This window comes from Bos taurus, chromosome 18 (genome assembly GCF_002263795.3).
Source record: "Bos taurus isolate L1 Dominette 01449 registration number 42190680 breed Hereford chromosome 18, ARS-UCD2.0, whole genome shotgun sequence".
Classification (NCBI taxonomy): Eukaryota; Metazoa; Chordata; class Mammalia; order Artiodactyla; family Bovidae; genus Bos; species Bos taurus.
The window spans coordinates 53,824,818-53,849,004 of NC_037345.1; the positions used below are offsets into that span (position 1 = coordinate 53,824,818).

At 59.4% G+C, this 24,187-nt stretch overlaps 1 protein-coding gene across 3 annotated transcripts in view; it reads right to left on the reverse strand.

The window, feature by feature from the left end:
* Positions 1 to 24,187, reverse strand: part of STRN4 (striatin 4) — a 24,967-nt gene continuing 780 nt past the window's right edge. For 2 of the 3 annotated variants that reach the window (XM_024979174.2, XM_024979176.2), the window contains exons 2-18: positions 17,685 to 17,788; positions 17,128 to 17,201; positions 16,039 to 16,117; positions 13,793 to 13,990; positions 11,511 to 11,652; positions 8,181 to 8,340; positions 7,539 to 7,652; positions 7,087 to 7,202; positions 5,072 to 5,247; positions 4,934 to 4,981; positions 4,446 to 4,567; positions 3,211 to 3,381; positions 2,935 to 3,075; positions 2,378 to 2,476; positions 2,110 to 2,196; positions 1,167 to 1,404; positions 1 to 940 (exon numbers count right to left, since the gene is read on the reverse strand). In XM_024979174.2, coding sequence (XP_024834942.1) covers positions 1,235 to 1,404; positions 2,110 to 2,196; positions 2,378 to 2,476; positions 2,935 to 3,075; positions 3,211 to 3,381; positions 4,446 to 4,567; positions 4,934 to 4,981; positions 5,072 to 5,247; positions 7,087 to 7,202; positions 7,539 to 7,652; positions 8,181 to 8,340; positions 11,511 to 11,652; positions 13,793 to 13,990; positions 16,039 to 16,117; positions 17,128 to 17,201; positions 17,685 to 17,788 — 2,001 coding nt within the window. In that variant the 3' untranslated portion in view covers positions 1 to 940; positions 1,167 to 1,234. The remainder of the gene's footprint in view (positions 941 to 1,166; positions 1,405 to 2,109; positions 2,197 to 2,377; positions 2,477 to 2,934; positions 3,076 to 3,210; positions 3,382 to 4,445; positions 4,568 to 4,933; positions 4,982 to 5,071; positions 5,248 to 7,086; positions 7,203 to 7,538; positions 7,653 to 8,180; positions 8,341 to 11,510; positions 11,653 to 13,792; positions 13,991 to 16,038; positions 16,118 to 17,127; positions 17,202 to 17,684; positions 17,789 to 24,187) is intronic. The other variant, XM_024979175.2, reaches the window with a different exon arrangement.

The following is a 24,187-nucleotide window of genomic DNA, read 5'->3' on the forward strand; positions in this document are numbered from 1 at the left end:
TCTTACTCCAAAGGGTTTATTGAGACAAGTTTCACGTACAAGTCAGGGCGGAGGGAATGGGGCTTATAAACAGGAACCTGGGAGGGGGGCCTGGGGGCACAGGGTGGAACCCAAAACAGAGTGAAATAAATAGAGGAAGAGAGTGAAGGGTCAGGAGCGGAAACAGACAGACTATCACACAGTGATAACAACGTGGGGGGGGGGGGCTCCATTAAAATCCCATTTATTTATACAGATATACAGGGAGTTATGGGGGGCCCAGGGGACCCCACTCTACCCTCCATGCCCTGCGGAGGGGCAAGAGAACGCTATCTCTCCCCTCATGGGTAACCCCATGGGGGTTTGGGAGACTGCCCTTGGAGGAGTGTTGGGGGAGGTAGGGTCAGGCGCTCCCCCGAGGGCATCACCTGCTCCCCAGGCAGTTACTGGCCCTGGCAGCACTGGGTAGTGTCTGGAAAGCTGTGCTGAGGGAACTGAGGGGAGGGGGATCACTGGGCACGCTGGTGGGGAGGTGGGGAGGCCCCCGCAGGGAGGACGATCCCGGCCTGTAGCTGGCTCCAGGGCCCCAGCAGACCCAGAGTAGGGGCGTGGGGGCGCCTCCCACCCGGCTCCCACCCGGGGCCAGGGAGGTGGAGAGGAGCGGTCAGGGGTTCCAAAAGAGAACCCGGCACCTTCTGGCATCTTGGAAAAGTTGAGCCCCAAGGACACCCAGGCCTGGATGTGTGGCTCCCGAGAAGGAGGCTCAGAGACCCGGAGTGGGTGCCAGGGTAAAGGGAAAATTCCCAGAGACCAAGCTGGAGGGCAATTCCTGAAGGAGGCCGCACCCGGCGGGAGGCCGCGGGAAGGGCCTCCTGGGGAGAGGGCCCATAGCACCACCAGGCCCCAAGGCAGGCGGGAGGCGGCCAGGCCTTGGGGCCTCCAGACCGAGGCCGGGAGTCACCTGCAGGAGACAGAAGGGAGGGGAGGCTGGACCACAGTCTCCAGAGTGCCAGAGATCAGGCAGTTCTGGCCCTTCCTTTGAACGCCTGGGGCCACCCTGGCAATTCTCGCAGGGCATCCCAGCTAGGGTGTCGGGATTTGGCACCCGCTGGAAATGCCAGGCGGGAGTGAGGGTGCCAGGGGCTTCTGCCCTCCCAACCCAAGCCTCCCTCCCTCCATCCCCTCACCTCAGTCCCACTGCCCGGCCCCACCCCCCAGCCAGGGTGGCAGCCTGGGCTGGGGGGCCAGGTGGGCATCATACGAAGACCTTGGCCAGGGCGTCGGCGCCCGCACTGGCGATGAGGGCCTTGCTGGGGTGGCAGGCGACCGCGTGGATGGCCTCCTCATGCTTCTTGCGGTGGGCTGTGATCTCCTGAACACACGTCTTGTTGTCCAGGCTCCACAAACGCAGTGAGCAGTCGTGGCCTGTGCGGGTGCGGGAGCAGAAGGGGCTGTCGCTCAGCAGCTCCAGGTTCCCCAGCTCCCCGCCCAGACCTGCCTCCTGAACCTGGCCTCCCTGGAGACAGCTGAACAGTCCTGGGCCACCCCGCCCTCCAACACCATAGCTCGTGCCTCTGTGCGTGCACGCATTTGCTGATATCCCGGGGCAGGGTGGGCTCTGGTCAGGCCAGTGCACCCCCTTCACCCTCCTGGGGAGTTTCAGCCCCTTCTCCATCCACCCGAGTCCCAGCCACGCCATTGAGGAGCAGCCCCGCGGTCACTGGGGCTTGGTGTCTTTATCCACAAACAGCAGGTGCCCCAACTGCTAAGAGTCCCCTGTCTTGCGGGGACTGAGAGTCAGATAGGCCTGAACGTCAATCCCTGCAACCCGCTGGGCTGTGACCAAGTGAAGTGAGTTCTCTAGGCCCAGTTTCCACATGTGCACAATGGGGGCTGCAGTACCAACCTCATTCAAATACAACAGGGCCGTGTGGGAGCGTGCCTACCGTGGCTCCAATGACCCCACCCCCGTGACCACTCTAACCAGCCACAGAGGGGCTCCTGAGCCCTGCTCAGACAGCACTCCCACCAGCAGCCCAGCCTCAGGGAGCCCCCGAGCACTCCTCTCCCTCTCCTGCCGGGAAGGGCACGCGCCCTCACTCCTGAGGGGCCAGGAGGCTCCCGACTTACTTCCTGACATCAGGAAGACGCCATTGGGGTCCACGGCGAGGCAGGTGACCGCATCCAGGTGGGCGACCATGGAGTGCACCAATTTCCCTGCAGAGAGAGAGGGTGGGCGGCAGGTTACTTTTCCACTCTGCGCCCAGCCTGGAAAGGTGCAGGGGCTAGCAGGGACACTGAGCCTCCAAGGTGGACTGACCAATCTCCCCCTCTGAGCTGGGCTCACCCTGCCTCCCACCAGCACAGGTGAGCGGGGGCCGGGGAGGCTGGGCCTCACCTGTGCGGTTGTCCAGAAAACGGATGCCTCTGTCGTCGTGGGCGGTGATGGTGAGGGGCTGGCTGGGGTGACTCACCACCTGATTGATCTGGGTTGGGCCTGAAAAGGAGAGAAAGCAGAAAAAGTAAAGTGGGGCGGAAGTAGGGAGATCAGGAGGGACAAAGACAAGAGGAGAACTACCATCCCATCCCTGTCCTCTGCCGAGATGCCGAGCAGGGCTGGGCGCCCCAGCCGCTCCCTCCAGGGCCCAGGGCTTCTCCATCTGTGCCGTGGACACTGCATGGCCCCGGGGCAAGCAGGAGGGGTGGCCACCGTGAGGGCAGTGCTTCTGCTCCACCGAGAGCCTACAGGGGAGCCCCTGGGATCTCTCCCTCAGCCCTCTGGAGCTGTCCGTAAGGGCACAGTGACTGGGACTTGATCTCCATCCTGCTCAGAGCCCTGCGGAGGGCAGGGCAGCCACTGTCCACTGACTGGGCAATAGGTCACCAAAGCCCCAGGAGAAACTGGGGCCCTGGAAGCATTCAGACCTCAGCCCCTGGCTCTGGGCACCCCCTTACCACTGTTCCCCCGGGAGTCCAGCGTGAGGAGCGCACTGCCAGCCTCCAGGTCATACAGGACGGTGTCGCCAGAACGAAAGGAGGCCACGATGTGGGCAGGCTCGGTGCTGGTGAAGGCCACTGAGGTGGGGGTCCCGTGATCTGAAGGCAGAGGGGAGGAAGGCTGCCAACAGCCCTGCTCCTGCCCTGTGACGGGAAGCCTGGGCCCTTGTCAGGAGTCACCCTCCTCTGGGGCCTCCACCCCCGGGTGTCACGGCCCCTCGCCCTGCCCCTCACCGCTGGCTGTGGAAAAGGTGCAGAGACAGGTCGGGCTGCTGTTGCTGGGGTCCCAGATGCGGACGGAGCCATCGGCAGAGCAGGAGGCCAGGCGCTGGGAGGCGGGGCTGAAGGCCAGGCCCCACACGGCGTCCCCGTGGCCCTCCAGGACGTGGCTCAACACGCTCGGGTCTGGACCCGCCGGAGGGGGGAGAGGGCTGCATCAGGGCCGCGGCCCAGCTCCAGCTCGGACAGCCCGGCAGCCCCAGCTCTGCCGAGTCACCCCCCGCCCCCAGTCCTCATGCCCTCAGAGCTGCTCAGGCTGCAACTGTGGGCCGGCTGTTCTGCGAAGGTTTCAGGCTTTCAACGCCCCCAGAGTGGAAGCTCCAGAGGTAGGGATGATCTGGCTCCCAAGCTGTTCCCCCAGGCCCACGACAGTGCCTGCCATAAAGCCCTGCATGGGACGTACCTTTTAGGACTCAGTTAAGGAGATAAGGCCAAGACTTCTGCAGCCTGGCCCCTGGAGTCAGCCCCACCCTCTGTCCCCGCGGTCTTTTCTTGCCTACTCTCTCCTCCAAAGCCCTCTGGTTGTTCTCACCATGGCCTCCCTGGTCACTTGGGTCCACGTGGGGTGCTCTGGCTGGGCCCTGCTGACACCCAACATGTGACAGCCTGCCGGGCGAACAGCAGACATTGCCTGGGGCTGACCCCTGACCTTTGACAGGGTGAGACGATCCTGAGAGGAGACACAGATCCCCAAACTCTGCCCCGACATGCTGCGGCATGGAGCCAAGTGTGTGATCAAAAGCATTATCAAAAGAGGTGTCAGAGGGCAGGGACACGGACACTGACCAAAGGGGACGGTCTGCTCCCTTCTCCACTTAACAGTAAACCCTGCAGCCCAGCCCAGCCAGCGTCTCCACCTCCCCTGCACTGGCCCCTCCGCTCCACCACGCAGATGCAGGCGGAGACCGTGAGGTGCTGCCAGGGCCACCACGCCTTTGCCTGGCTTTGTCCCAAAGCTCCACCCCAATGAGCTGCTCTGTGCATCGCTCACCCATCGGCCCTTTGCTGCCTCGTCTCATCTGACCCTCGGTCACGTGCTGAATCACCTGGGTCCTGGCTTCCCCAGAGTGGGAGCCCTTGGCATTCCCTCCTGAGTTCTAGAAGTGTGAAGCCTGGGTGCTGAGGAACCAAGAGGCCCCCAGGGACAGGTGGGTGGTAGGGAAAGGAAGATGGGAGGGAGCTGTCCTCACCGTAACCATCGTAGGGGTCCATGTTGAGGTCTGGAATCTTCCAGCTGTGGATGCGGGCGTCTGCCCCACCACTGTAACAGTATTCACTGTGGCTGCCCATGGCCACAGCCAACACGGGGCCCCTGGAGGATACCGAGGTGGGGTGAAGTGGGGACCAGACACTCTGGGCTCACCTCCTCCCCTCAACGGGACCTGAGGGTACACCGCTAGCGTATTTCAAGGCTGCTGAAAAGGAATCTGGCATCTGGACCTCTGGTTCGGCCACCCAGGCTAGCTGCCCGTCCCCAGCCTCCCCCACTCCTCTAAAGGCTGTGCCGAGAACCAGATGTGGGGCACCAGAAGTCTGCAGGGCGCCAGGAGAGGGTGGGGTGTGTGCAGAGGCCACGGGGACCTGAAGCCTTTGGCTGCCCTGCCGTCTGCCCTGGCCCCCAGGATGGTAGTGAGCGGGCCAGGGGCAGGCTGCCACGGGGGCAGGGGCGCTTCCCTACCTGTGAGCCCGGAAGGCGTGGATAGGCTCCACGTCTAGCGCGGCATTCCTGTGGGCAGGCAGAGGAGCCGGGGTCACCCTGTATCCTCACGCCTGGACATCCCCGCCCAGCCCTCCACCCCAGGGCTGCTGCCCTCACTTCTTGGCTGTGACTGCCTTCTGCAGGTTCCAGAGCTTGAGCGTGCCGTCCTCGGAAGCGGTGAGCAAAGCCGACTGGCTGTGGTGGAAAGCCAGGGAGCGGATGCCATCATAGTGGGAGCGGAGAGTGAACTTGGGGTTCCAGGTCTTCTTGAAGGCGTCTTTGCTGTCAGACAGCTGGGGTGGGGGAGCTGCCTCAGGGTCTGCCCATCCCAGCTGGCGGTCCCCACAACCCAGCCCCACATGAAGTGGCACACGGCACACACGAGCCTCTGGCCCGGGCCCGGCCGCTTCCTTCTCGCCCGCCCGCAGCGCCCCCTCACTTGCTCAGTGAGTTCCTGCAGTGTGCAGGGCCCATGCTAGCTTCTGAGGAGCAACGGTGAGCCCAAGCCCTGGGGTGTCCCCATTCAGGGGGAGCCTGGGGGAGATGGTCAGAGATGGTCTCCATCACAGAGATGATTAACAAGCAGTGCCATAAATTTCAGATGCACTGAGAGGAGGTGCCGGGCAACCCGTCCCCATCTGTGCGGGTCAGTAAGGCGTTCCTGGGGAAATGACATGTGATCAGGATGTTACTAGGTAAATGAAGGGAACAGAGGGCGGAACCGAATGTGCAAAGTCCCTGAGGCAGACAGAGCAAAGGCGGATCTTGAGCTGAGAGGAGGCCAGGGCCCCAGCAAGTGAGGGAGAGCGGCAGGGGAAGAGCCCTAGAAGGCTGGCCCACACTCAGGAACCTGCTGCTCCTTCTCAGGGACGGGGTTGCGGGGGGGGCCCTCGGGAGGGTTTAGAGCAGAGGAATGGCCCAGGTTGTTCTGGCTGCTCCATGGCGGGGGTGCTGGACTGGGGAAGAGGAGAGTGGCTGCAGAGAGAGGCGGGAGGAGGTCCCCAGGGAAGTCTCCCAGGGAGTGGTGAGGCAGACCCGACACGGGGAGTGGAGAAGGGGACCAGCACACCGTGTGGGAGAGACCGGGGAGCAGAGTCCACAGGCCTCTGGGAGAGAGTCCCTGAGACACCACAGAGGGCCTGATGGACCATGGTGTTGCTCTCGAGGTAGGGGACCCAGGGAGGGCCCCTGGGGAAAGGAGACGAGCAGACTGTCAGGCAAGCCTCAGTGCCCTGCCCTAAGGCGGGGTGCACCCCGACGGACCCCTACATCTGGGCTCTGTCACTCGAGGTCATCGCTCCTGCCACAGTTGTTCAGGACTAGAGGGTCTACCCCCTCATGCGTATGCAGCCCCGGATGGGAAGTGTCTCCATTTCATTTTGGGGGAGCAGAAGAACCCTGCATCTTCCTGCTCAAACTCTCCCAACCTGCCCCCCGACCCCTAGAATGCCTAACCTGGCTCAGATCACCAACCGCATGGAGTCTCGCTGGAAGCTGCGGTAAGCATCCTACCACAGGAAGAAGCTCACACGCGCCCGCTTCAGAGACGTCCGGAGAGCCAGCGGCCTGGCCACAGATCTCAGGCTCAGGACACTGGCCCTGAGGTCTCTCTGCACTCCAGCCCCACTGCCCCACCAGCCTCCACTCATACCAGATCAGCCTGTTTTTGTTTTGTTTTGTGGCTGGAGGTCACCTTCCCATTCACAATCCCCACCTTCTGCACAGACTCCTACCTGCTCTGCCCCAACCCAAAAGCATCTGCCGCCTCTGATGCTGTATTTGGACTCAGCACCCCTTTGCTCCTGCTTCGCGCCTATGGTGGGTCCTAGATTTGAGGTGCATGGGAAGTCTGGGGTGGGAGGGAGCATTGCTGAGAGGAGCAGCCTGGCAGCGTGACTGAAACCCAGGCCCCAGAGCCTGCCAGGCCAGGCACCTTGGTGACCCCGTCAAGTCCCAGCGCCTGCCTGCATCGGCACCCCTGTGACACAGGGTGAGCTGGCAAATGATCTCACATCGTCCTGCTGTGTGAGGGACTGGGTGCAGGCAGGCACCCGGCCAGAGCTCAGCCAGTCCCAGCGCTGCACCGGATGCCTGGGGGGGCCCACGAGGGATGGGGCACCCCAAGGACTTACATCACAGCTGAGGTCGTTGTCGTTGGTGACGGTGAGATCTGCCAAGTCCCCCAGGCTCACCTCCCCGCCCCCGATAGTGTCCATGATGAAAACGTCTGAGGAGAAGCCAAAGGAACCTGGTAGGGGGAGGGGAGGGAGGGGGCAGAGAGGGGCCGGGAGAGAGAGAGACAGAAAGAGGCGGAGAGAGGTGAGAAGGGAGACAGACAGGCAGGGAGAGGACAAGATCAAGAATCACAGCTGGAGAGAAAGAAACAGGGAGAGTCAGACAGGGCAGGACAGACAAAAAGAGAGGGAGACAGAGATAGACAGACGAACTTTTGGGACAGGGAGGCTGCAGACCAGAGAGAGGCTGGGCCTCGACCCTGAGGACACAGAAGCCCAGGCCTTAGTTTCTGCAGCCTCCCTCTGCCGTGGGGCCCTCAGGATTGGGCCAGGGTGCAGGGGCTGCTTACCTTCGTGGGGCCGGGGCTGGGGGGTGCCGGGAGGTGGGCCGGTCACTTTGGGGGGCAGCCCATCCACATCCCGAAGGTCAGCCAAGATCCCCTGAAGTTTGACCCGCCGGCTTTCTGCAGGCACAGGGCGCAGGCGGGCGGGCATCACTGACTGGCCACTCAGCCACGTGGGGAGGGTGCTCCCCTGCCACTGTGGGGGGGCTGGAGAGCCCTGGGCTCTGAGTAGGGGTGGGGGACAGGCGGAGGAGACAGACGGAGAGGGGACCCTCCATGGCCTCAATCCCCCCCGCCATCCTACATGACCCCGGGGGCCTCGGAGCTCAGAGTCATAGGACAGGAAGCGCTGCCCCCCTGCCTCCCCCGCGCTGGGTCTGCATCCTGTCCCCCCTCCCCTCCCTATCCTCCCAGGGCTGGAGGGCTGGAGGCTCTGCCTCAGGAAGAGCTGGGCCTGCCTGTGACCCCATGAGATTCTCCAGGGAAGGGGACAAAGCCTGGCCACGGCGGTGCAGCCGCCGGCTCTGCAGGGCCACTCTCCTCTCAGGAAGTGTATCCGGCTGGTGGGGACCCTGGGGCAGGAAGCAGCTGCAGGCGCAGGCGGTGGTGCCCGCGGCGAGGAAGGCCGGCCCGGATGCCCCAGCTCACCCAGTTCATGGTGGGCGCCCTCTGCAGCACAACGCCGCGGGTCGTGCGGGCCCTCCCCGTCCTCTCCTGAGCCCAGGAAGTCAAACTCGCTGATAGCGTCCTCCGAGTCATCCTCCTCGTCTTCGTCCTCCGTCTCAGGGGCCAGGGCCTTGGATGGCAGCTGGGGCGCGGAGACCAGAAGAGAGCTCAGGGCCCCGGCCGACTTGCTCGCTCAGAGCGGGGAAACCAGCGTTCCCGCCCGTGGCCCCCAGTCCCACAGCCTGCCGCCATGCTCCCCCTACTGGAAGCCCTCGGGGCGTGCCAGCCCCCAGCCTGGCTCTGGAGACCCCTTTCGCTGCTGCCCGCATGGACCCCCACACAGGGCCCTCCTCCTTTCGCCCAGGCTGGACCTGCTCCCCCGTGCCCTGCCTCCTAGCCCAGTACACTTCTCATGAAAACAACGTCAGATAATATGACAACTTGTTTCAGGGGCAAGGGAAGCTATATTTGGGTGTATGGGTGTACGGGCGTCGAAGGAGACACTACGAAGTGAGATCAGATCCATGGCTACAACAGTAATGACGATGAACACTTAGCACAGTGCTGGCCTCTCTGAGTTACTCAGGGCACTGATCAGCTTCGCACATGATTTCACAACCCCGCGAACAGTTATCACTCTTCTAATTATTATTCCCATATTACAGATTAAGGAAACTGAGGCTGAGCAGAAGCCCCTTGGCCCAGGTCCAAGCCATTCCACATACATCAAAGACAAGCTTTGGGGTGTGAGGTTACCCGGGGGTCTCCAAGTCTTCCCGATAACTCCTATACTGGCTGCATTTTTGTTTTCTTATATAACAAGCAGGAGCTACTTTTAGAATGAGAAAACACCCCAGGTCTTCCTTTCTGAGAAACAGAATGCTGGGCGAGTGAACACAGAGTCTGCTGAGTTTTCCCACAGTCGGTCGTAACCAGGTCTGAGAACCAAATCCTCTCGTTTTCCTCAGTCCACGAGCTTGGACCCCATCCCAGGCCTGTGAACTGAGGGGCAGCATCGCGCCTGCATTTCCCACCAGACACCTTTGAGACGCAGCCTCGGGAAGTGACATCTCGCACGTAATCCTTCAGCCTCCCACTTCCTACGCATCACTATGCTTTACATCAAGTGCTTTACATCAAGTGCCGTCCGGGAGGGAGCTGTGTACTGGGCTCTTCACAGACTGCACTTAGATCGCTTAAAGAGAGTTTCAGAGTTTTCAAAGACCGTTTGGATATCTGAGTTCTGCTTTCAGTGCTGGCTTAGGACACAGCCCGCCCTCAGCACTGGGACTCCAGGACCAGTGGACTCAAATGCTACCTCTTCCAGGAAGCCTTCCCCTTCCTCAGTGTCCCCAGCCTGGATCCAGGTTCAGTCAGGCTGTGAATTCCTCCGGGGCGCGGGTGACTCCGTCCCAGAGGCTCAGCACCCCAAGCTGGGTCTCGAGGGTATGGACATGGAGGTGGCTGCGCTAGGGCATCTTGAGGGGCCAGCCTCTGGCCTGTGTGGGAGGAGGGGGATGGGATGTGACTGCCTTCCCCTTCCTTTCTGGGAGAAGACCTGGCCTGCCCAGAGAGAGGACAGTAGGGCTTGGTCCTTGAGAGGGGCCTTGCTTCTCTCTCACCGCCTGGGACCGTCAATGCCATGCGTCTATCCAGTGTGAACTCATTTATTTTTCAAACATACAGATTTTATTTACTTATTCATTTATCTTTGGCCCTGCCATGTGGGGGCTTATGGGATTGCAGTTCCCTGAGCTGGGACTGAACCTGGGCCGCAGCAGTGAAAGCGCCAAGTCCTAACCACTGGACCGCCAGAGAACTCCCAGGACTCATTTTACTGAATTCCTCAACAACTCAGAAACAGACTACCAGCCTCTGAGGCCGAAACCATGACAAAGAGAATCACGTGACCCCGGTTATAGAGCCAGGCCAGTAGCCACTCTGGGAGGCACTCGTGGAGACAGAGGCCTAGGGAAGCGTGAGACCCTGCACAGGGAGCCGCCTGACAGGGTGTGTGGGACAGACGTGGGGACAGAGGTGGTCACCGTGGGGAGCACGCGAGCATTTCTAACAGGAGTGCAGGGGAGAGGGGAGTTTCCCAGAGGGGGCTGAGGGAGACCTGAGAAAGGAGTGGAAATCTAGCAGGGGGCAGGAGGGACCAGGTGCTCTGGACTCAGAGACACCCTGCTCTTCCTGGAGCCCCAAGGCCAGGGCTCCGGCTCCGGGCACTCCGTTCCCCTCAGCGTGGTCACTGAGCGCCTGACCTGCGTGGGACCCTGTGCTAAGCCATGGTGGGGGCCCTGGATACAGAGTGGAGGCCAAAACAGGCCTGACACCAGACAGGGAGGACCCAGGGTGGTCCCGGTCAGGATGGGGCAGCCCAGAGGAGATTCCTGACCCTGTGGGGAGAAGGGGAGCAAGGGAGTTCAGGTGGGAAGAGCTGGTCAAGGAAAGCCCCTGAGGCTGTCTCCTCTCCCTCAGGCCCCCCCTCATGGGTTCGTGTACCTGCCTGTGACTACCTATAAGCCCACTGCTGGCCACAAGCTCCTCCCTGCAGGGACCAGGCCTTGATGTCTCCCTGTCCTCGCTGCCAGCACAGAGCCTGGCCCACAAGGCCTACACTGACCGGTGAGACCAGGCCCTGCCTAAGGACAGCGCCGTCAGGATGGCAGGAGCACTGGGCTCCGGCAGTTCAGGAGCGGGGGTGAAATGCGGTCGGAGCCCGACCTCCAGGCCAAGCTGAGAAGACTTGGACTCTACCCTGTGAGCAGTGTCCCTGGGCCTGGGACACCAACAGCAGACCAGACACTCGCATCCTATGAAGTGTCCCCCAGAGCCCCCCAACCTGACTTAAGGCTACGCTGGGAGCTCGGCCACATCCCCTAAGGGTGCTGGGGAGGGAAGAGAAAAGACCCACACAGCCCCTGGCTCAGGGAGCTCACTGTCTACTGCGGGAGACAGAGCTGGGGGCACATCAGAACATTTCCAAGTCCCACTGTGATTGGGCTGGCAGGAAGGAGAACACGCCATGAGAGGGCGTCTCGGGGCTGGCCTGGCCTGGGGATTCAGGATAGGCCTCTTGGAAACATCAGAGCCCAAGGAGGGAATGTGGAAAGAATGACGGGGGTACAGGTGGAGAAGGGGTTGCCCTAACAAAAACGATTAAGGTGCCTCGGAAGGGACCAGAGGCCACAGCATGGCTGGCAGGAGCCGGGACGTGGGGAAGGGATGGAGCAGCCCTCAGAAGAGCCGAGCACGCCCTGGAGGCCCTCTGCGGAAGGGGCTCCTGCTGGGCGTGGCCAGCGTGCTCACCTTCACTCGCTGCTTCCTGTGCTGCGCACCATCCAGCTCATCATCCTCGTCACTGTCATCGTCCTCGCAGTGCTGCAGGAAGGGGATCTGCTCCAGCACCGAGCCACCCAAGCGCTCTCTGCCGTCCTTGCCGGCCGCGTTCCTGCCCAGGATGGGGGTGGGGCAGAGGGGGGGGTCAGTCCTGCCGGGCGACAAAGCTCGGCTGGGAGTGCACGGAGGCTGGGGGGCCGGAGCCTGAGCCCAGGGGAGCCTCGACTCTGACCGTGCATGGGGCTTGGAGCCCAGCCTCGGCAGGGTGGACCCCGGCTAGACCCCTCACTGAGCTCTGACCCTCCCCAGAGCGGTTCCAGACCAGACCCCCACCCTGACCACACATCCCCAGCGTGTGCTGAGTCAGACAAGAGAGCTGGTTGAGAGATCGCCACTGACTCCGCAGCCCCTGTCACCACAGCCGAACCACGCACACTCAGCACGGCAGGGACACATCCGGTGGCAGGGAAGCGGAACCAGTCATTCCATGACTGCTCGGGCCCCACACGGCCTGCGCCTTCCCCACCACCAGACAGTGCTGCCCGTCCACCTCTGGGCCTGCTGTTGCGTGGCTCCCTTGGGATGACAAGTTTAAGCCAAGGAGTCATTTGCCAAATGGAGTCACCAAACGTGACTCCAGGGCAGAAAGGAGGGCAGAATTCGAAGTTCAGACTAACGCGAACAGCCTCCCAAAAGGAGGTTGCCACCGGGCTGATCCTCCAAGCGCTCTTGTCAGCTGCCCGGGCGAGACGGGTGCCACTCGGTAGAGACCTCCCACCCCTGGGCTGCCAGTCCAGCCCCCAGCCCTCACTTCCCAGCCTCCCTGCTCCTCTGGGGGCCTCCACACGTGGAACAGGCTCCTTCCTGGGCGCCATCTCCACACCCTCTGCCTCAGTGACTGCCCAGCCCCAGGGTTTTCAAGCCCGCCTGTGTGCTGGTAAACTGGAGATACATTTATGAGTCAAGTGCTGCCCCTACCCTCGCCACGGGGGCTCACACAGACACCTCACACTCCACTCGTTCTGAATGGCCCCCTTGAAGTCCCCCACCTGGGTTAGCGCTGCTCCTAGCTGCTCAGACTCCACCCTCCAGTTACCCCAGTTTCTTTGCATTTCCCCCTACAGCCAGTCCTCTTGTTATTGTCGGCTCCTGCTGAAAACCCACTGAGAAGCGGACCAGCCTCACCCCTTCACTGCTGACATCCACCATCTCTGGCCTGGACATCTCCAGGAGTCTCCAATCGGCCCTCCCTGCTCCCAGCCCAGCCCTCAGTCAGCCTCTCCATCTCGAAGAAGACCAAGGCTATGAGATGATGTCACACCCTGGCTCGAAACCACAAGCTTGTCTCCAAACTCCTCATCGTGGCCCGTGAGGCCCGCTGTGATCGGACTCCTGAGATCTCAGCCTCACCACAGACCACGGAACCACGTACTGGCAGCGCTGCCCCCATGCCAGCCTCTGCCTGCTCCTGGGCGTGCCAGCCCTCTCTTGTCCTGGATCCTTTACCGAGAACACTCCCCTCCCAGCTACTTGGCTGGCTCGGCCTCCACTCCATGCAGTTCTCTGCCCAAACGTCATCCTGTCCTAAGCAGTACTGCTTCTCCCATCTCTCTTTTTCTCTTAAATTAAGATTTTTTTTTTCTTTTTTGATGTAGATCGTTTTAAAAGTCTTTACTGACTTTGTTATAATATTGTGTCTGTTTTATGTTTGGGCTTTTGGCCGTGAGGCATGTGGGATCTTCGCTCTCGACCTGGGAAAGTCTTAACCACTGGACCACAGGGAAGCCCCCTCCCACTGCTTTCTCACTGCCTTTCATAGACCTCCTCACATCATCAGCAATTTAGTTATTTTCTGACAAACAGCAGCTACCGACGAGAGAATGAACACAGGAGAGCTCCCCGGGGGGCAGTGACCACATGTTGGGCTATGCTCCCCAGGTCCTGGCGTGGGCCCAGGGCTGCCTTCAGTAGGGACCTGGCGTTTGATGGGGCGCGTGCAGGCCGGAGCCTCAGGCAGGGCCAAAGCCTCGGGCAGGGCCAGGCCGGAGGGGAGCTATGCAGCGCAGCAGCACGGAGATGACGCCAGGGGAGGGCCACCCAGGACAGAATCTGTACATCCCACAAGGGATTGACAGCGGGTTCCGGAGCAGAGGAGCCCACGATACGCTCCAGGAAGGATGTGACCCCAGATCATCGACCAGCCTCATGGAGGGGAAGTGGTGGGTAGACACCCTCCAGACCCCAGGGCTCACCTCTTGATCTGCTCCTCGATCTGTTTCACCAGCAGCGATTCTCCGCCGCTGAGCCCCCCGGGCACCGGAGGGGCCCTAGGGCCCCCTTCGCTGGGCTCGGCGGCCCCGTTGAGCTCTAACGAGCGGCCCAGGAGGGAGCGCACGCGCTTGGACCGCATATCCAGGATGGTGTCAGTGTAGCCGACCTCTTCCAGGTACCTGCAGGGAGGCAGAACCAGGACAGGTCGGGCCGGGGAGGTGGAACCGGGGTGGGTCAGGCACCACATGGCTCCTTTCTATACCGCAGGGACGGATGCAAGCTGGGCCAGCCTTTTTGGAGAAGCAACTGAAGACAACACACCGAAATCTCACGTAAGCATTCCCCTGAGCCTTTCTACGTGGGCATCACGCTGTTGCAGATGCTCGCAGAGACAATGTACATTTGGGGGACCTAAAGGCAGGGGCCGACCCACACATCTTCTGATGAGGACTGTGGAAGTAGATGGCTGATGGGACACTAGGCACAGGATAAACGAGGCAGAGTGCCAAGTGCTCAATGCGTGCTCAGTCTCGTCCGATCCCTTGTGAGCCCATGGACCGTAGCCCACCAGGCTCCTCTGTCCAAGAATACTGAAGCAGGTTGTCGTCCCTTCTTCAGGGGATCTTCCCGACCTAGGGATCGAACCCGTGTCTCTTAACGGCTCCTGCATTGCAGGCGGATTCTTTACCACTGAGCCACCTGGGAAGCCCAAAGAGGAGAGGGCCTGCTCAATAAATAGTACAACAGAAATTGTAAGTTAAGTGTTCCTTACAATTCAAGTGTTTGTAAAAAAAAAAAAAAAAAAAGAACGTCTAAGGATAGACCACACACAAAGACACATTTGTATCATGCCCTGCACCAGGCCTAGAAAGAAACACACTGAACTTCAGAGCAGAGATCTCTGCAGAGTGAGATTAGGGATGTCAGTAGGAACTTCTGTCATTTACTCTACACACGAGCATTTATTACCCCCAGGATTACAAAACCTGAAGCCAGCTGAGACTGGCCTAAAGGCTAAAAAAAAAAAGGCTAAAAAAACGGAAAAAATTCAACTATGAGTATTTGTGGCTTCAAATCACTGGAGACAGGAGTCCCTGGCTGGTCCTCAGGGGGCGCCCGCAGAGCCTTTTCTGTTGACCGTGACCTTGCCCCTTGGGCAACAACAGACACACCATCTTGGGCACGTGTGTGTGTGTCTGAGGCTCCTCTGCCCCCACCACCAGGGAGAGGCGGGGGAGGCAGGGCAGGTGGGGTAGAAGGAGCTGGGCTCCGGGGACGGGTTCCTAAGATCACACGTCAGACCTTCCACTTATTAGCTGAGATCTTCTGCACGGATGCCCTCTCTGCACCTTGTTTTTTTCGCCTGTGAAAATGAGGGGAACGCTAGCAGTTACACTGCCCGGGGATTTCCGTGAGGAATCCTTGTGTGCCGGGCGTTTGGCCCAGCGCCGGGCACATAACAGTACCTGGCAGGCGTCGTCTGGGACAATCCTTCTGTCATCACTGTGTGCACGCCCTTTAAGCTAGCAACTGCAACTATCCTCTCTGACGTTTAGTGTAAGGAAATCAAGGATACGGACAAATAACTTCCTGGTGTTTGTCACACTGTCTATTAAAAAAATGCCTTCAACAAAATACACAAGAAGAGACTGGCCACAGGAAATTATGATTATCCACATAACAAATGATTACATAGGTCTTGAAATGATGCAACATAATTAATTTACGTGGAGAAACACTGACAACACTTAAAAGCAATGCCTTATGAAACAATGCAAAGGGGGAACCCCTGCTTTTATAAAACACACACACACGCACAGATACAAATACACAGACGAGAAAGCCTGTGTGTCAAAATGTTTACAGGCGCATGAAATTCCCTGGGTGGTGGAATTATGGGTGATTTTTGTTCTTTTCTGTGTTTTCCTGTTTCCCAAGTTTTCTAAAACACACGTATCTCTCTAATGAAGAGCAAAAAAATCTTAACATTACATCCTGGGGAGGGGAAAAGGGCATGTGGGATTGCTTTCCAAGTGTGGGGGTCTCCCAGGGCTGCCTCCTGCCAGGAGTCTTCCCACGCTCCACCCCCACAGGGTGATGGGCCCTCTCGGCTGTGGCCAGCAGGGATCCTGAGAACTCATGGTCCCCAGTGGGGACAGGAAGGACTGTGGCGTCCCCGGGCTTATCTCCGTGGCCCAGCCTCCGCCCTGGCCCGGCGCGCACTCACTGTCGGAGAAGCTGCCGCCCCTCCTTCCACACCAGCGGGCTGTTCTCCAGGGTGACCGACTCCACGGGGCCATTGGAGACTGCAGGGTAGAGAGAAAGGAGGCGGGCTGTCTTGAGGGCACCATCCAGGCGCCCACCACCTCCTCCACCAGCCCTGTCCTCACCCTCAAACCCAAGTCGGTCACTGTGGAGCCACATGCTGGGAGGGCCCGGAGCCTCCCTCTTCCCCTGCCCTCCTCCTCTCTGGTCTCTTTGGGTCACTCCCCAGACCGTCCCCGGACTGTCTTCAGACTCTGTTCTGCTATTTCCCCACACAGCAAACGGGCTTGGCTCTGAACGAACAGGCAGATGACGCCCAGTCTGCCTCAGCCACTTCCCGGCTATGTGGCCTGAGCAGGTCGGTTTACCTCTCTGAGCCTCAGTTTCCTTATCTGAGAAACGAAGTTAACAATCACAGCACCCACCTCTTGGGACTGCTGTGAGGACTGAATGAGGCAGCCTGTTTACTTTCCTCATCGAATATTTATCAGGCATCTATTATGTGGCCAGCTAGGTGCCTGGACTGTATTGGTCAACACAGACCTGTCCTTGTGGAAGGCGCTCTGGTCAGCGTTCGACATGAAGAACGATGGCTGCCGCAGCCTCACCTTGTGAACACACCACACTCTTCCACGTCTCCACGCTCCTGGACCCTCCTCCCTCCACCTGAACACCCTCCCTACTTCCCCGATGGTGAACTGATGCCTCTTTCTAGGAGCTCCGAGGGGCCTCGTGTGTCTGTCTGCCTCAGACAGACAGAGGGACAGCGGGCAGGACTCCCAGGCCTTCCCTGCCCTTTTCCTAGGAGCTCCGACTCCCAGGGGCCTCGTGCGTCTGTCTGCCTGAGAGAGAGGGTCAGCGGGCGGGACTCCCAGGCCTTCCCTGCCCCCTGCCCCCCAACAGAAGGGCACCATGAGTGAGACCCAACCACTCCCGGTCCCGGCCAAGCTGCTCTCCGTGGAGCATTTGAGACTCAGGAGTCCATCTCTGCTCTGTCACGCTCGGTTTGCAGGGGGCGGGCATGCGGGGAGGATCAGGCTGGCGTGGGTACCTGGTTCCGACAGTTCTGGCTTCTTCTCTCCCTGGTTCAGGTCTGTCCCAAATTTCAATTTATGGTATTTGGCCCTAAAAGGTCAAATGATGAATGAATGAGAGGCACCGAAGCGTCGACAGGGCCAGCCCTCGCCTCCAGAATCCCAGAGCCCGGGTTCTCGCTCTCCTCCGCCCTCCGCCCTGCCTGACTGGGAAGCAGCCGTGGCGGAGGCGGTGGCACAGATGGCACTGTGGCGAGCCCGCTGCTTGGGAGCCGGGCACACCGGGCTGCTGTCCCAGCTCTAGAGTCCTTGAAGAAGTCCTCTCCCTCCAGAAGCCTCACCTGCACCCATCGGGCCCCTGGAAGGGAGGGATGAGACGAGGACTGTGTGCTGTCTGCCATGTGGTGGGCCGCCACCATGATGAAGCCGTTGCTTGCGGTCTGCCCTGAACCCCACCCACGAGGGCCTGTTCTGCCCCCCTCTCCTGGACCGTGCAGTACTGAGTCATGGAGGAGAGGATTCTCCCAGGGGCTCGATCCCTGAGGGCAGGCAGCCAGGGCACGGCAGGGCTCACCTCTCCTGCTTCAACGCGTATTCCAGCATCTTGATCCGCCGCACCAGGTCCGTCTTGAGATTCTCCTGCCCCTTCCTCTCTCCCTGGAGGAAGGCCACCTGAGCCTGCGGGTGGACAGAAGGGGGTGGGGGACGGCAGGGCTCAGGCTCGCCGACCTGTGTCCCGTGCTCGCTCGGGGCAGACAGCTCCAGCACCCCCACCCCCGGGACATGCAGCAGCCAGTTCTTCAAGAGTGGAGACCCTGAGCCAGGGTTCAGCGGGGCAATGAGAGGGCGGCTGGATCTGTTTCCCTGTCACCCGCGATGAGACGACTGAAGAGAGACTAAATGGGAACAGCTTGGGGCTCCCTGGGCCCCCACCTCTGGGGAGAAAGTGGGGGCGGTAGGTATTAAGAGCCCTGGGCGCCTCCTCCCCCATCCCCGGGCAGGTGCCGTCCCCGAGGTTGTTGGGGGAGGTGGCACAGCACTGTTCAAGCAGAGCTTCTGTCTCTGGGGGGTGTGGGAAGCTGCTTCTGGAGTCTAGGGACAGGAGTGGGTGGTTCGGCTCGGCTCCCGCTGCAATGCAACAGCTTCGCCGCCTGACCTCCACGGTGGGGCCGACCGTCCTGGGGGAGTCAGCCCAGAGGAAGGGAGACATGTCACAGACATGACCCTGGACCCCTGCCAACCACTTCACACTGTCTGCTGGCCCGGTCTGCCCCCGTCTGCTCTGGCCTGTCAACGGGCCTTTTGGAGACACCAACTGCCTTCCAGGCATGCTCCTGGCCCCCGACCATGTTCCGGAAGCCCAGTGCCAGAGCCCTGAGTGCCGTGCTCCTCCCTGGCTTCCCCTCAAGTGCTCCTCTGACCCAGGCTGGGACCACCCGAGCTTCAGCCCTGGCTCGGCCACTTCCACAAGGCACAATCTTAGGCGGGTCATCAGCCCTCTCTGAACCTCCCCTTCCCCTTCCAAAAAATGGGGCTCCTGAGAGTGCCTGCTCCTCACGTGTTAAGTTGTTCTCAGTCCAAAGCCTGGCACAGATGAAGGGCTAACAAATGTCAGCTCCCACCTCTTGTTATTTTTATTCTCTCAAAGTACTTAATTATTTGGCTGCATTGGGTCTCAGTTCTGGCATGCAGGCATGTGGGATCTCTCCTTGTGGTCCACAGGCTTCCCTTGTGGGCTTAGCTACCTGGCTGCATGTAGAATCCCAGTTCCCCGACCAGCGATCAAACTCACATCCTCTGCTTTGGAAGGCAGATTCTAAACCACTGGACCACCAGAAAAGTCCCGGGGCCCGGTTCTTCACGGGAGCTAGGATCCTCGAGACCTGAGACCATGGAGCAGAGGTGTCCGTGGCTGACAGGCCTCCTGCCCACCCCGGCAGCTGCGTCGTCCTGGAGCCGACCCTCACACATCACGAGCTTGCTGAAGAACTTCCGCAGCTCCCTCAGGAGAGCCCCCAGACACCTTTGCCAGGCGGTGAACATTCCCAAAGCCTTGCTCCAGGACTGTCCGTGGTTGGTGGCCTCTCAGATGCCCATGAACATGCTTTCTCCTCACCCTGGGGCTCGAAGAGCCCCGACCTCCCTGCCCCTGGCACTTATGCCCCATACGGCCCTGTGCCCAAATGCCTCCCGTCACCCGCCTCCTGCTCCAGGGACCAGGTCTCTCCCTCAGGTCAGTAAAGAATCAAATGTGGGCTGAGTACTGCTGAGCACTGCCCTGAGTGCAGGGCCAGAGGAAAAGGCACACTCGGGCACCGCCGGGGGGCCACAAGTTCACAAACCCCTCCAGCGGGCAATCTGGCCACATCCGCAAACATGTTAAATACACACTCCTTTTGTCCTGGCAGTCCCACTTCTAATGAGTTTGCCCCGTAAGTATAACTGCAAGGGCAGACTTCCTTTCTTCGCACATGTTAACGCACAACAAAAGCATCTTTCATTCACTCCACAAATATTTACTATGTATCAGATACAATCCTGGACACAGAACTGAACAAGATGAAGTTCATATTTTAGAGGAGGGTGTGGGACCAGCAGTGAACAAATAAGTATGTGTCACAGATGTGCTACAGAAAATAAACCTCACCTGTCCACTGAGAGAAAGGGACTCCTCCCAATACTTCTTTTCTCTACGCTTTAAATCAACAGGTGTGTTCATAAATATCTAAGGCCACACGTGATCAACATCTTCGGAGTTTGAATTTATGTCCTTTGTGGATCTTCTCAGCCACCCAAATCAACGCTGTCCGGAGTGAGTTTTAGAAGGTGAGGGCAGTGGCGGAGAAGACGAGGTTGATCACCAAACACATGCCCCAGGTCCCCGTCTCCCTATGCCCTCGCCACTCTGGGCTTCCACCCACAAGTTTCTGATACTGGGTGCCTGCCCCGCCTGCTGAGCCCACAGGCGTTCCCCACTAGACACTGGTGACCGCCTGTGATGGGACAGGTTCAGGGTGCGGGGCTGGCGGAGTAACAGAGAAGATGAGCGCCTCCTGGCCCCACAGAGCCCTCAGTCCAGGGCACGGGCCGGGCACAAGCAGCCACAGCTAACACACGACTCGACTCGCACCCCAGGAGGGAACAGAGGAGGGTGGGGAGGAGGGACACCTCTGTGAAGAAGTGACAGTTCAGCTGAGACCTGAGCCTGGTTAGCAGGCGGCCAGGGGTGGAATGCGCAGCTGGTAGAGAACGGCAAACTCTACAAGGGCCGGTACGGCTCCATCTGAGAATGCGTAAAAGGGTTAGTGAGGGAAGTCAAGAGAAGCTTGTCGGCCTGACAAAGAATCACAGACCATGCAAACGAGTTTGAAACCCACCGTAAAACACAGGGGAAGCTATGGAAGGGCTTTTTCAGCAGACGAGAGATGTCATCAAACCTGCTCAGGGGCAGGGGCAGGGAGAGGGACAAGCTAAAGGCCCAGAAACCAGTCACAGAAGGAGGCAGATCCTAGAGAGAAATGACGGGGGCTCAAACCAGGAACAGGCAGGGGGGTGAGGAGTGGGTTTAGGGTACTAAGGAGGTGGCCCTCACCTGTGGGGGAAGAAAATGGAGGGGGAGAAGCAGGGTCAGAGTCACGCCCTGCTCACCCCCCATGGCCTCCCTTGCTCCCTGAGCGCCCATCCAATGATGATGCGAGAATATCACTCTGCTCTGTGGTCCCCTTCCCAGTTCCTCCGGCAAAGAAAGGAGAAGGAGAACCAGAAACACGTGGGTGAAGTGTCCTGAGCTGGTGGAATGCCACAGAGAGGGGAAGCGCTGGGGGCCCGGCCCTCCCACCCTGCGCACACCAGCGGTCACAGCCACACGGCCGCGGCTGCCTGACCTGCCGGGGCCGCGGCAGGCTGGCAGGCAAGGCTGGCATCTGGAAGTTCTCTACCCAACCAGCACCTCCGCCCACTGCCACTGAGACAGGGCGGCAGCCTCTCCTCCGGCTGTTCCCTCCCCATCCAGGCGGCACGGGAGGAACCTGGCTATCTCAGTCCTCCCCGGAGCCCTTGCTGACTCTCCCCATCCCAAGCTTTCGTCCCCCAGCTCCCGGGCCCTTCAGTCCCATCTGGCCCTGTGTCTCCTGCACTCCACTCCCTCCTCCCCAGGCTCTGGCAGGGTTGAGTCCCTGTGGATCCCTCAGAGCTCCTTGTGAGGCTGGCGGGGGCGGTGGAGGGGCAGGGGGCGGGGACCAGCTCCCCATCTTCTCCACCTGCAACAGTGTACTCGCTGCCCCTGCTCATCCCTGAATGTCCAGTCAGACCCCCACCCCCACCCCCTCGAGGTTCCTCTTGTCCTCAAAAAAGCTCACAGCTCTTTGCAGAAGTGCCACAGCCACACCACTGAAATATCAACTGCGTGCGAACCTCTGTAACCCCCTGCGCAAACCAGCCTTCTCCGTTAGCCTGGAAGTTTCTGAAGGGCAGAAACCTTATCACCTCCTTCTCAGAATCCCCCCACGATGCCAGCTCCCTGCTCCCATCTTCCGGGTGCCTCCTGGCAGGACCTCCCAAGAAGTTGCCTTTTCTGCCATTCCCCCACACTGATTGTCTGGTGCCAGGAGCAGCTGCACAAAGAAGCTATTTGGAGAAGAGGTATTCGGGGTTTATGGGGAATCTGACGCAGTCCAGGCCTTGAAGGCTCTCGCGGGAGAAGTCACACCTCTCTAAGTGATAAGTGCTCAAGTAAAAGTGTATAAAAAGAGGTGCTGCTGCGGGGAGTGTAAATGTGGGACAACTTGGCAGAACCAATCACCAGTTTATAAACACGTCTATTCCTCCACCCCACCTGTTTATTCTGCTGTACACTCACACAAGAGGGAATACGAGGACAGTCCCTGCAGCCACTTCCAATGGGCAAAACCTGGAAACTACCAAAAAATCCATTAAGGGGACACAAACTAAATGAGCTGTGGGCGCAGACACCCGCGGGGTGCAGTTCCCCAAAATAATAAGCGCTCTGTGTGCTCATACGAAAGAAGCGCAAAAGATGTATAAGTACGTGAAAATAAGTCACAAAATGATGCATGTAATAGGATGTAAAAGGCAGGAGGAGAAGGGGACGACAGAGAACGAGATGGCTGGATGGCATCACCGACTCGATGGACATGAGTTTGAGTAAACTCCGGGAGCTGGTGATGGACAGGGAGGCCTGGCGTGATGCAGTCCATGGGGTCACAAAGAGTCAGACACGACTGAGCGACTAAACCGAACGGAATAGGATTTCATATATTACACACACAGAGCTAAATTACTTTTATAGCAATGATAGGGTTTGGGGGAGCGGCTCCTTCCCTTCTCACTCACTTGGGTGTGTGTGTACATCTATACACACAGGCACTTCTGAGATCCTTGAAATTTACTAATGTAACAGAACAACGACAACAAAAGAGTACAAAATAAGTGACGCTGGAGCCCGGACAAAGGACAGCCCAACGGGGCACAAACCACCACTTCCGCTCAGCCTCCAAGAAGGATCACTAAGTGCAGGAGCACACGCATCTCTCCTCTTGCTGGTCTCAAAGATGAGGCAGCAGCATGGTGGGTGCTGTAGGGTACCCTGGTCTGCTATGACCGCGTGGATGATCCTGGGAAGGTCACTGAGCTGCCCTGAAACAAGCTTGTCATCTGTCCTGGGCGTCAGATGGGTATAATCCATGGGCTTGAAAGCCCAGAGACCACCCCTGCCACCCACAGGCTGTGACCCTCGATATATTACTGACCTTCTCCAAATCTCCACTTCCTCTTTTGATTATTTTTGAAAAGGAAGGGAAGGGGAATAACATCCCCCACCCTCCCAGAATGTTGCAAGGACTAAGCGATACCATGTATCTGCCGTGTCTAATACAGTGTCTTGCCCATAATACATACTCAATAAATAGCAGCTGCTATTATAATTGCTAAATAAGGGCAATGTCCTTGGCCCTGTCTCCACAATGGGGGTATTGAGAAGATCTAATAAGACCCTGGGCAAGCGCTTGGGAAGTGGAGATGGGATACCATAGCAAGGGGTACTTACATAAGGCTTTCTCTCCCACCCTAACCCCAAGCCTCAGCTACCACACAGTGAAGATCCCTTTCGGGGTGGGAGAAGTGTGCGATGCTCTCTTTAGTCATCCTAGGAAGAAAATTCTAATCTGGTTATTTACTTGGGTCCCCACCTCAACCAGATACGAAACAGCAACTCAGAAGAGGAAAGACCAGATGCTAGAAGGAGATACTGACTTCTGCTAACAATGCCCCAACCCTCCAAATCCTTGCCACTGGGATACCAGGCTCCTCAGGACACTGTGCCAACTGACCCACACTTCTCAAGGTCACAAAACCCAGCCCAGCTCCTCAGCCTCTTCCAAACATCTCAGGACACCTCCCTCCCCGAATCTACTCCACAAACCATAGGATCCTTTCCCAGAAACTTCCACGAACACCTCCCACCCCAGGATCTTTCTGAAATGTTTCCTCTGGCTGTCTTCCTGCTCCTACAAAAAGGCTCCCCATGCCATGCCCCAGGTCCCCCGATTCCTCTTCACTGTCTCCATCCCACCGCCCCTCTCCACAGCTGGCCAAGTTTGACCCTCCCATACTCCAGTTCGGGGGTTCTCCATCTGACATCCCACACACCTCCCATCTCACGGCGGGGGCCCCCACGCCTCCATATCCCCAAAGAGTTTCGGCTCTCCGTTCTCTTCCAACACAGGCTCCTGGCTCACGTCCTGCCTCCATTTGTGCTTCCAACCCTGGGACCCCTACCCTGCACTCGGAAGCCAGGCCTGCCGGGGCTCCCCAAAGTTTCCTCCTCCTCAGAGAGGTCACACACCTTCACGCCCCCCCACCTCCCGCCCGGAGACCTTGCTCCGCATCCTTGGAGTCCTCAACACAGCCGTCATTCAGTCCCTCCAGTCCAAACGCTCCGAAACACCCACCCGTCCCGGGCTCCCGGACTTCCTCTCTCGACTCACACGGGCTCCCCGCCCCGGTCTCGCCCCCGGCTGATCCCAGGTCACCCCCGACGCCCCCTCTCACCCACCCGGG